The 12934-nt window shown below is 42.1% G+C and overlaps 1 protein-coding gene across 1 annotated transcript in view; it reads right to left on the reverse strand.

Moving 5' to 3' along the window:
* The window catches only part of LOC147024132 (phospholipid-transporting ATPase ABCA1-like), a 315313-nt gene that overhangs the window by 95753 nt on the left and 206626 nt on the right, over window positions 1–12934 (reverse strand). The window contains exons 35-36 of the mRNA XM_085883724.1: window positions 10246–10423; window positions 4050–4165 (exon numbers count right to left, since the gene is read on the reverse strand). Of these exons, the coding sequence (XP_085739850.1) occupies window positions 4050–4165; window positions 10246–10423 (294 nt within the window). The remainder of the gene's footprint in view (window positions 1–4049; window positions 4166–10245; window positions 10424–12934) is intronic.

The raw sequence follows: 12934 nt of genomic DNA on the forward strand, positions 1-12934 counted from the left end.
GAACAAGATAGAGAGAGATAGAGAGATAGAGATAGAGATAGAGATAGAGATAGAGATAGAGATAGAGATAGAGATAGAGATAGAGATAGAGATAGAGATAGAGATAGAGATAGAGATAGAGATAGAGATAGAGATAGAGATAGAGATAGAGATAGAGATAGAGATAGAGATAGAGATAGAGATAGAGATAGAGATAGAGATAGAGATAGAGATAGAGATAGAGATAGAGATAGAGATAGAGAGAGAGAGAGAGAGAGAGAGGTGCATATGGGAATAAGCAGAAAAATATGGAATGCTTAATGAACAATACACTCACAGGTGGAGCACAAACCACTCGCTCAGGGTGACGGAGCACGAACCACTCGCTCAGGGTGATGGAGAACGAACCACTCGCTCAGGGTGACGGAGCACGAACCACTAGCTCAGGGTGACGGAGCACGAACCACTCGCTCAGGGTGACGGAGCACGAACCACTAGCTCAGGGTGACAGAGCATAAACCACTCGCTCAGGGTGATGGAGCACGAACCACTCGCTCAGGGTGACGGAGCACGAACCACTCGCTAAGGGTGACGGAGCACGAACCACTCGCTCAGGATGACGGAGCACGAACCACTCACTCAGGGTGACGGAGCACGAACCACTCGCTCAGGGTGACGGAGCACGAACCACTCGCTCAGGGTGACGGAGCACGAACCACTCGCTCTGAATGATGTGGTGTGGCAAAAGCATCCGCAGAGAGTGAACGATTCGCTCAGAATGATGTAGCGCGGTACTGCTATCGACAATGGGTGCTCGGCAAGTGGCTTAAGCACTCATGCAAGCACTCCAATTAAATGGTTGATGAGGAATGGTTGTTCAGGCTGTTGCTGTGTACCATAAAGGATCCCATTAACTTTAAAGTCCGTCTTCACAGCAGTTAATGAAATAAAATGAATTGATTAAATAAAATGACACAACCAACAAAAGATTTGCAGGTAAATGCAGAACATCCCTGGAGACATAGCAAAGTTCAATCTCCCATGAAATAAACATTGCAGAAAATCCACTATTTTGGCTGCTCGTCTGTGAATGTGGCACATAGTACATTGGTTCTTGGTCCGAGCAAACGTTGTAACTTTAAAAAAAAAAAAAACATACGGTTCTTACCAGATTTGCTTTGATTCCCCAAAGAACACTTTGCAAAACCTTTGATTCCCTGTTGAGTCCAGATTTCGACAATTATTTCGTCCGGACGACATCTGATCCTCAAAACCGAAATAATATTTCGATGATGTACTTTAATTAGTGCATGAGAGTAGATCATGAAAAATCGTGTCATGTAATGCATGAAATCACTTCAAGCTCCAAATTTTAAAAGTTGTAGTACTTTCAAAAGCGATATATGCAGCGATTTGTAGGTATGATGAGCTGCATTCGATATGAGTGAGGAAAGTGAAAAAAATACTTCATCGTTAAGAAATCATTGCGACCTGTTCCAAATCAGTGTATGGTTGAGCAGGCCAAAAAACATGGCAGTTTCAGACCCCAGCGAGGTTACCCAGGAAATGCCTTAAGACCTGGAGAGCGAGGTGGCCGTGAATCGCTTGATGAAGGATATAATTAAATAATGCCGCTAATCATCTTCAAAAGGGGTATTTTAATTAACCCAAAGACCCAATTTTCACTCTTGCACTTCCTTGGAGTTTTCTTTGAATGCATGCAAAGTTTCAAGCTGCTAGGTTTTATGGTTTTGGAGTTACGGAGGAGACTCACACACACACACACACACACACACACACACACACACACACACACACACACACACACACACACACACACACACACATACACACACACTTTTATTCGTATAGATTTCACATGATTGAGACCTTTCTTGACTGGTTTAATGTCATCCTTTTAATTTTATTGGCATTAATTGTTCGTCCTATCTCACTGGGCCCCCGTTTCAGCTCTTCATAATTTATTGCGCTTGCTCAATTTCTTCTAGCAACAAGGCTATGTCATCGGCAAATAGATATCAGCCACATCTTCTGATTTAACTCGTTTTATTTTCCTTCCTTCTCGTTGGAACCCCAATTCTTCCTCTTTGCGTTTGATAGTGTTTCTGAGTAAATAATCAAGCAATATGACAAACAGATAAGGGGCAAGGGTGTCTTCCTGCAGTACTTCAGCTAGAATTTGGAAAAATTGAGTTTCTTTATTTGGTGAGAGTATCTTAGTATATTTATCCATATACATATTCAGTCACCTTTACATGTTGATAAGGGATTCCATAAGCCGACAGGATCTTCATCAACTTGGAACGATGGATGGAGTCAAAGGCTTTTCAAAAGTCAATGAATGGCATTATTACAAAAAAAAAATCCCTTCTATTAGCTTTCATCGTACAATAATGTGTCTAACTGTTGTCGTTTCGCTGCAAAATCCATTTTGTTTTGGCCTCAGGTTTTGATCATGAGCAGGACAGATTCGGTTCAATATCATTTGATCATACATCTTGGCAACTATTAAGATTAATACCATGAGAGTTGCTGCCAAAATTAAGATCTCCTGATTTTAGAATGGAAACTATATTTAAGATCGACCATTGCTTTGGCCAATCTTCTTCGATTGGTGATGCTTTACTTTTTATGATCATTATTTTTATGCTGCTTTACTTTTTTGAAGACATAGAGTACATTGTGCTGTAACTATATAAGGCGACACTTGCAGTACCCTCTTTATAGCATGATAGATAAAAAAAAACATTTTAGCAAAGAGTATTCATAGATGATTGAAAATGAATGGGCACTGGGAATGCTGTTTCTGCAGAGACGTTAGGTATTGTGCTGTAAATGGTAAAGCAAATTTTGGGCAAAACAGAAAGAGATTGGTCGGACAACTAATTGGCCTTGAAGTGGGTAGCCAAAGCGACCTTTGCCATACAGGAAGTAAGACTCATCTATCTAGTCCCAAGAAGTCGCACTGGATGTGCAACATCATCAATTTTTTGGATTTGATGGATCAACTCAAACAATGGAAAGTCACCAAAGAAGTCGTGGTTTGCATACATAACGCTGCTACATTACACTTCCGATGACTGATCATCAGACTCAACTACTATGGTGTCATGATCATTTGAAGTGGAAGGCAGCAAGATGGGCCAATGTCTGGTGCATGATGCATCAGTTTCATTTTGACTCTACATAGTCAAATGTATTAAGTGGGAAAGTAAACATTGGAAAACATAAATCAAAATGTGAGAGAAATCAAATATATATATATATATTTTTTTTTTTTTTTAAACAAGCTCAAATGAGCGAAGATCCTCGTCCTCTTAATGATGATGTCATAAAAACGAATATGACGTCATTGTGATGTATCAGGTTTGCGATAAATTATCTGTGCTAATGCCCGGCTTGATTCCCGCAAATAAAATTCAAACAGCTTGCCTAGTTTCGGAGATAATTTTTTCGGCGATTTCCATTAGCGGAGATATTTTGACGTGATAACTTTTTTTCTTGGAGGAATTTCCAAAATCGGAGATGGTTACTGCCTGCGCGTGGGCTTTCTGCATATACATGGCAAGTTTCACGAAGATCCGATGAAAACTCTGGGTTGTGAAACAAAAAATGTCAAAAAATAGGAATGACGTCATAAAAATTGATATAACATCATAGTGATGTATCATATGTGAGGTAATTCATCTCTGCTAATGCCCTGTTCGATTCCCGCAAACAGAATTCAAAAAGCTTGCCTAGTTTCGGAGATAATTTTTTCGGCGATTTCCATTAGCGGAGATATTTTGACGTGATAACTTTTTTTCTTGGAGGAATTTTCAAAATCGGAGATAGTTACTGTCTGCGCAGGGTATTTTTACATATATATGCCAAGTTTCAGGAAGTTTCGATGAAAACTGCAGGCTGTGAAACAAAAAAAGTCCACAAGAAGAAGATGAAGAACAACAACGTGAGTAAGACTTAGAGATCCTCCACGAGGATCTAAAAAGTGTCGTGTTGTGATGAAGGTAATACTTGAAGCCAAGCAGCAAAGCAGTGACTTTACTTACCCGTAGAGTAGGAGAAGAAGAATAAGAACAGGCAGGTTGGCTGAAGAGACATACTCTTGCACTTGGAAGCACAGGAAAATCAGGGTTACAAGCAGAGCTGGAAGCAGGTAATTGCACTGAAATGAAAAAGCATGGATCAGGGCACGAAGGTCACATCAAGCACCTGTCTTTTCAGATACAAGTTATTGACCTCTCCCATCATTGGGGATTCAAAAAGGTGTACCAGAGCAATAGTGAGTGCGTGGGTGTCATTGGTTATCTCCATATGTGAGTTTCAGAAGGTGGAAAGGAGCCCTCCCAGGTCGAGAAGTATCCGTGCGTTTGTGTGTGTGTCTTTCTCCCTGGGGGTCCAAAACCGCAACAATATTATAACCTTCCAGCACACCCTTTGGAGACCATACTTCATGTTCATTGCTGGTAATGTATGGTATCTACCATGAGGACATGATTATCTTCTGACCTGTTCATAATTTTAAGTGACACAGTAAATATTGTTCGCCTGGCATCATTGACTTTCAAAAAGCCTTTGACACCATCCATCGTTCCAAGTTGATGAAGATCCTGTCAGCTTATGGAATCTATTATCAACATGCATAGGTGACTTTGAATATGTATATGGATAAATACACTGTTACGGCCACGGAAACCGAGACACCAGCTTGTCACTCAGGGGGTTTAATCCCCAGTTGTCCGGAAGAGCCGGACATGGGGCCACAGCTCACAATTAACGTTGTGGTACGGTGGGTTGTTTTAGAACCATAAACACCACGCAGTTAACCATGAGTTCCAGTGTCCACCGTCTAATTATTCCGTTTAACTAGAGGTCACGTGGTTACCTGAGCGGGGAGCGCGCCCTTGGCAAAGCACCAATCTTATCTCCATGAGATTTTATTTTGGGCGGACGAGCGTTTTAACCGCTGGTGCGTGCCGACTATTTTTGGTCAAATCTGTGGTAATTACCTCCCAGTCTATCTAGGTTTGGACAATGCTCGACCATTGGAAGGAAAGGACAAACACCGACAGGTTGGAAATCACCAAATGATTTATTAATAAGAAAATAAATAAATAAAAAGAACTTTTTATTTCCTGAGGTAAATAAGTGAATAAATTCCAAAGCAATCAAAATAAATAATTAATCAGGCAAAATCAATCAAAATGACAGGAAAGAGACAGAGAGCAGATGCTTATCGGGGGTTGACTTACAACTAAACACAGACAAGGGTACCCAGCAGATCATTCGGGAGGGGAGGGGGGGGAGGAAGAGTCGTCTCGCTTACCAGAGAGAAGTCATCCGTCAAGTAAAAACGTCCTGAAATGTGTGTGTGCATGTCTTGTCCGTCGCCGCCATGCCGTGCACCCACTCGCCAACAGCCTTGAACGCCATTCGACGTCTGGGGGGCACCGAGATCGTCTGTCGCGGGTTTAGACCCTGGTGCTGTGACACAGGCAGCTCCTCACACTTCACAAAACTGGTGACGTCCAATGACCCACACGGTCCATTGGTGACTGACCCGTACCTCAACGTTGGTGACTGACCCGTACCTCAACGTTGGTGACTGACCCGTGCCTCACTCGTCGGTGCTGGTCACTCCCACACTGGAACAGACGAACTGACGCCACGAACTGACAAATTGTGTCATTGTGGGCGCTGCTCACACCCACACGTGCACCACACGCTCACTTCCTCCCAGAACGGACCTCCTCCTCTTTTTATATATGCAGCCCGTCTCCGCGGGCACAGAGTCCCCCCCAAACTTGCCTCGCTCTACTTGCGCACTGTTACCATGACAACCCATGCTCTCGCCATGTCCTCGCTATGTCAAACGCCAATCGAAAAAGGGCGGGCCTCGGCGTCCGTGAAAACGTTCTGGAAAAAAGGCGGGCATCGGCGCTCGTGAAAGAAATATCATGCATAAATGTGTCTGTCGTAAAGAAAAAAGAAGCTTCCCATAAGAGAGGGGATCTATTCTTTCCCCTTCTCAATGCATCACATTTAGAATCCCATTAGACATGGGGATGGGTCTATCCTGGACATGCATTTAAGGAAATAACTGTCTGAGGACATGGATGTGTGGATGCATTCATCAGATTGGATTCTGAAATCCATAACAATACCAAGATACTCTCACCAAATGGAGAAACTCAATTTTTCAAAATTATAGCTGGAGTACTGCAGGTAGACATCCTTGCCCCTTACCTGTTTGTCATATTGCTTGATTATTTACCCAGAAACACTATCACACTCAAAGAGGAGGAAATGGGGTTCCAACGAGAACGAAGGAAAAGTAAAAGAGTCAAATCAGAAGATGTGGCTGAGATCCATTTGCCAATGACATAGCCTTGTTGCCAGAAGCAATTGAGCAAGCACAATAACTGATGAAGAGCCGAAACAGTGGCCCAGTAAGATAGGACGAACAATTAATGCCAATAAAATTAAAAGGATGACATTAAACCAGTCAAGAAAGGTCTCAATCATGTGAAATCTATACGAAGGGTGTTTGTGTGTGTGTGTGTGTGTGTGTGTGTGTGTGTGTGTGTGTGTGTGTGTGTGTGTGTGTGTGTGTGTGTGTGTGTGTGTGTGTGTGTGTGTGTGTGTGTGTGTGTGTGTGTGTGTGTGTGTGTGTGTGTGTGTGTGTGCGCGCGCGCCTCCTCCGTAACTCCAAAACTATAAAATTTAGCAACCTCGATCTTTGCATGCCTTCAAAGAAAACTCCAGGGAAGTGCAAGAGTGAAAATTGGGTGTTTGGGTTAATTAAAACCCACCTTTTGAGGATAATTAACAGCCTGATGTAATTATATCCTTCATCAGAAGATCCTCAGCCACCTCGCTCACCTGTATCTTAAGGCGTTTCCTGGGTAACCTCACTGGGCTCTGAAGCTACCATGTGTTTTTGGCCTGCTCAACCATGCCTTGACTTGGAACAGGCCACAATGATTTCTCAACGATAAAGATATTTTTTCGCTTTCCTCACTCATATCGAATGCCTGTTCATCATATCGAGGAATTGCTATATACATCACTTTTGTTAGTACAGTACTAGGATATTCAAATTCGGAGCTTGGAGAGATTTCATGCATCATATGATACGATTTTTAATGATCTACTCTCACAGGCTAATTAAAGTATATCGAAATATTATTTCCGTTTTGAGGATCGGATATCATCCGGACGAAATAAGTGTCAAAATCTGTTGTGAAATCTGATAATTTAAAGAAGCACGAGTCATATAACAAAGCCGATATACCTATTTACTTTAAGTAAGTAGGGCTATCTTCCCTCCTTTTCCATACATACACAAGAAAATGTGAAATTTCCAAAGCATTAAGACATATCCTTTTCTACTGCTTGGATAATTATCGAGAGTGAACAAAAAATTTAGGAATGTGCCAAAATTAACCAGCTTCATTGAGCTGCATGATTTAATGCATTCCCCCGAGAGTGACAGCCGATCCGTAGTGTCTCCAGATCTGTGTCGATATTTCCGGAGATTGTGCGAGGTTCTCTACAGGGAATCAAAGCAAATCTAAAAAAAACGGACGTCATCATTTTTTTTTATCACGTTTCCATGGACCCCGTACCGATGTACCACATGACACATGCACAGACGAGCAGGAAAATAGCGAATTTTCTGCAATGTTCATTTAACGAACGATTTAATTTTGCGATGTCTGCAGGATTATTCTGCATTAAGCAGCAACTATTTTGTGGATAAAGTCATTACATTTCATTAACGACTGCATGTGCGGTGAAGACGGGCTTTAAAGTTAAAGGGATCCACATGATATGCAGCGACAGCCCGGCAAACCGTTCCTGATCAATCATATAATTATATGATTGATTTTTCAGATGGAGGTGATTCAGATTTTTCAGATTGAGATATGATTGATTCCGTCGCTTGGGGTGACGGAGCACGAACCACTCGCTCGGGGTGATGGAGCATGAACTACTCGCTCAGGGTGATGGAGCATGAACCACTCGCTCGGGGAGATGGCGCATGAACCACTCACTCAAGGTGACGGAGCATGAACCACTCGCTCTGAAAGACATGGCGCGGCAAAAGTGTCCACAGTGAGTGAACGATTCGCTCAGGACGTAGCACGGTACCGCAATCGACAATGGGTGCTCGGCAAGTGGCTTAAGCACTCATGCAAGCAATCCAATTCACTGGTTGATAAGGAACGGCTGGCCAGGCTGTCGCTGCATACCATAAAGGATCCTTTTAAATTTAAAGCCATTCTTCACCGCACACACAGCAGTTAATGAAATAAAATGAATTAATGTAATGGAATGACTTTATCCACAAAAGAGTTGCGGCGTAATGCAGACTAACTCTGGAGACATCGCAAAGTTCAATCACCCATTAAATTCCTCATTTTGCCTGCTTGTCTGTGCAAGTGTCACATGGTACATCGGTTCAGGGTCCTCACAAGCGTTATAAGTTGCTTTTTTTCAATGTCCGTAATTTTTTGATAAGATTTCCTTCGATTCCCTGTAGAGCACCTCTCAAAACCTCCAAAAATATAGACACAGATCTGACAGATGCTATGGATAGGCAGTCCCTCTCGGAGTCTATGGGGCAGGGCGCATCAGGCCTAACAGTGAATGCATTAAATCATTTCGCTCAATAAAGCTCATTAATTTTGGCATGTTCCAAAATTTTTTGTTCACTCAATATAATTCTCCAAACAGTAGAAAAAGAGAATTTTAATGCTTTGGAACTTTCACATTTTCTGGTGTATGTATGGAGGAGGGACATAGCCTTGCTTGCTTAACATAAATAGGTACTGTATATCGGCTTCATTATAAATATCAGATTTCACAACAGATTTTAACACATTTAGTCTGGATGATATCCGATCCTCAAAACCGAAATAAGATTTCGATGATATACCTAACTTCAGTTAGTCCGTAGATCGTAGATCGTGGAAAATCGCATCATATAATGCATGAAATTGCTCCAAGCTCCTAATTTGAAAAGTATCATACTTACAAAAGCGATGTATACAGCGATTCATAGCTATGATGAATAGGCAATCGATATGAGTGAGGAAAATGAAAAAAAAACTTTATCGTGAAGAAATCATTGCGGCCTGTTCCAAGTCAAGACATGGTTGAGCAGGCCAAAAAAACATGGTGGCTTCAGACCCAAGCGAGGTTACCAAGGAAACGCCTTGCGACCCCAGAGAGCGAGGTGGCCGATGATCAACTGATGAAGGATACAATTAAATAAGGCTGTTAATCTTCAAAAGGGGTGATTTAATTAATACAAACACTCCATTTTTACGCTTTCACTTCCTTGGAGTTTTCTTAGTTTGCACGCAAAGTTTCAGGCTGCTAGGTTTTATGGTTTTGTAGTTATGGAGAAGACACACACACACACAAACACAAACACACACACAGCCTTTTATTAGTAGATTAGCAAATACCACCCAGGATGGGAACACTGAGATTGGGGGGGAAAAGAGGAGGGAGGTAGAGGGGAAAGAGAGAGGAGGGAGGGGAAAGAGAGAAGAGGGAGGGGGAAAGAGAGAGGAGGGAGGGGAGAGAGGAGGGAGGGGGAGAGAGAGAAGGGAGGAGGGGAAAGAGAGAGGAGGGAGGGGGAAAGAGAGAGGAGGGAGGGGGAAAGAGAGAAGAGGGAGGGGGAAAGAGAGAGGAGGGAGGGGGAAAGAGAGAGGAGGGAGGAGGAGAGAGAGGAGGGAGGAGGGGAAAGAGAGAGGAGAGGGAGAGGGAAAGAGAGAAGAGGAGGGGAAAGAGAGAGGAGGGAGGGGAAAGAGAGAGGAGGAAGGGGGGGGAGCGAGGAGGGAGGAGAGGGAGAGAGAGGAGGAAGGAAGGGGGTACCCGGTCCCAGTGCCAGGGAAGCTCTCACTTTTTTGCTCAAATGAGCTAAGCAGAGTTGATTGAGTTTTTTTAAACTTTTGGTTGGAAGCACCTTCTTCTTCTGTAAAAATGTGTAATCCCAAATGACACAATATTATTTTCATATATATATATATATATATATATATATATATATATATATATATATATATATATATATATATATATATATATATATATACACACACACACACACACACACACACACACACACACACACACACACACACACACACACACACACACACACACACACACACACACACACACACACACACACACACACACACACACACACACACACACACACACACTAACCATATCCCATGAATAGTTGGCGAGCCAGTATATTACAGGGTTGACACCACTGACAAGCTGTAGGTGCTTGGCTTTGCTGACTCGTTCAGCAATGAGAAAAACCACAAAGCTTGCCGGGACAAAGGATAGAGCAAAAATCACGCAGATGGACACAAGTAGATCAACAGCAGAAACTTGCCTGCAAAAGATGCCCATCACCAGTCAGTCAGTCTATGTAGAACAATATCTGATTTATAATGCATGTATCATGAGATGAATCTTTTCAGTGAACAAGTCATTAATAACTGTTATGGAAAAATGAGTGAACATATTAATGGCAATTAATGATGAAAGTTAGGTGGAATAGATATAGATGTTGAGCCTTAAGCTCACAACAGTGTTTTTACACATCTGCATTTATTCAGTAGACATCAAACATAGGAAAATGCATCTTTAGTAAATTTATATATTTTGCAATTGTCCGTTGCCCAAGGCAACATTAAGATGCCAATGACATTAATAAGAAGAACACGAATAAGCAAAATAATGAAAGGCTTTTGGTCCAGAAACAATAGGATTTCCCTATAATAATGTGCTGAGTAGAACTGCATGACATAATGGACACTTACAAGCATTGTTTGTCAATGCCCTCTCCTTTTATATTCTGAGCATCAAGCAAAGAAGCAGCATGTACCATTTTTAAAGTCTGATATGATTCAGCCAGGATTTGAACCGCCAACTTCCCAGACTCAGAGCAGATGCTCTAACTATTACACCACCAAGTCTGATACCTATGAGCTCTGACAATAAAGTTCCAGGTTTAAAGCAACAGGACATTTTATTGCAAACATACCAATTATGTTTCGTGGTCACTTTCAAAATAATCTCTCTGGGAGTCTATACACGCTTGCAAATGTCTCTGCCATACTTCAGAGCACCCCTGGAAGTCATTGTCTGAAAGGCCATTTAACTCATTGGTCATGGCTTGATCTCAATCTCTTCTGTTGATACAAAATGAGTGCCTTACATTGGAGTTTAGGATGTCAATCAGATCAGACCAACATTCTCGTCCTTTCAACATTTTCATCCGTTTTGGCAATTTATGGGCATCCCAATCATGCGTCATCATTCACATCCATTCTCCCTTCCTCAAACCTCTTTCCTTACATGTTTCGGGATTGGCAAACATCCATCGACGTGTGCCATGGTGAGTCAAAGGCTAAACCTTCGCCTTGCTCTGCCTCTGTGTTCTGTTCTTCCTCCCTACACTTCCATGATATGATCCTGCTGGCACCATGTTGAGTGTATAACCGGTTCAGATAAGGTTGTAGAAGGGGAATAAGTGCTAAGGGTTGGAATCTGTCCTTTTGTGCCTTTTCCAAACTGTTTTATGTGCTTGTAAATACATGCCAATGATGACACCAATTGCTTGGTTGTGTTTGTAAATAAATGTGCTTTTTGAACTGTTAACCGTTTCCAACCTGCTCACTTCGTCCTTTCCTAAAATGGCTCCATTTAGCATGTAAAGACGAGATAGACAAGAAATTCTGCCGCATTTTTATTGGCTCCACTATTAGCTGGTGCATACTCACGGTTCCGCTCAGACGTATGAATAAATAGACCAGTGCACACTGAGGTTATAGTTAGGTCAAGAACCTCAATTCCGTGACCATTCTCTGGCTAGTAAAGTTTGAGGATTGATTTAACTTCTATTGACCTTTTATAAAAAATTCAGCCCCCATGTCCCTCCCAAAAATCCCGGCATTTTTTGCCAGAGGCACAAATCCAAGATGGCTGGTGGCGCCATCTTGAAAAATTAAGTTTTGAACCAGAGCACCGAGAATCATTTACAAAGACACTTTTTTGGGGAAGTCAACCACGTAGATTCCGAATCTGACATTGGTTTTATGTTACGACATCATTTTGACCCAGAAATCCAAGATAGCCACCTTCCAGTGGAGTGAAAACGTAACTTTTGAATTGGAGCACCTTGGATCATGAATCAACACATTATTTCTGCTAAATCTATAATGGTCACGAATTGAGGTCCTGCTTAGGGAATTGTTATTTTTTTGTATTTTTTTGTTTGTGTGTGCAATTTCATATCACACATATATTCTTCATATACTTATTTCTGTCTTTCCAGGGAATGTAGGAGCGTACGAGATGGCACTGAGAAGCACAGCATTGAGAAGATGACTTTGCTGATGACTCCACCCTCTGACGTACCATCAGTCATCCCTCAGACCGGCAAGCAGCAGCTTCTTCGCTCACTGCTGATCTGGATAAAATCACAAACTGGTCCAACACGTGGAACATGTCTTTCAATCCGGACAAATCTCACTCTCACTACGTCTCTTCGAAAGGACCGTTTAGAAAACCCCTCCATCCACTTTCTCAACAATCCTCTGGAAGAAGTCCTTTCTTCCAAGCTTCTGGGTCTCACTATCTGTCATGACCTTTCCTGGGAAAGCCACATTTCAAAGCTCGCCTCCAAATGATGACAAGCTCAGAAAATGAGTGAAGATGACAAGCTCCCACGCATGCACAATGTCAATCTCCGTGAGGCACAGACTATCTTCTTTGACCACATCAGAACAGTTATCTTTGATGAACATGTGCTAAGGTCACTGGAGAGCCTCCTCAAAGACTACAGATCTATCATATCTCGGTATGGCTTCCCAACATCCAGCGTCAAATCATTCTTTAT

The sequence above is a fragment of the Eptatretus burgeri genome, chromosome 6, assembly GCF_056783735.1.
Source record: "Eptatretus burgeri isolate ZD-2024b chromosome 6, Ebu_testis_v1, whole genome shotgun sequence".
NCBI classification, from domain to species: Eukaryota; Metazoa; Chordata; class Myxini; order Myxiniformes; family Myxinidae; genus Eptatretus; species Eptatretus burgeri.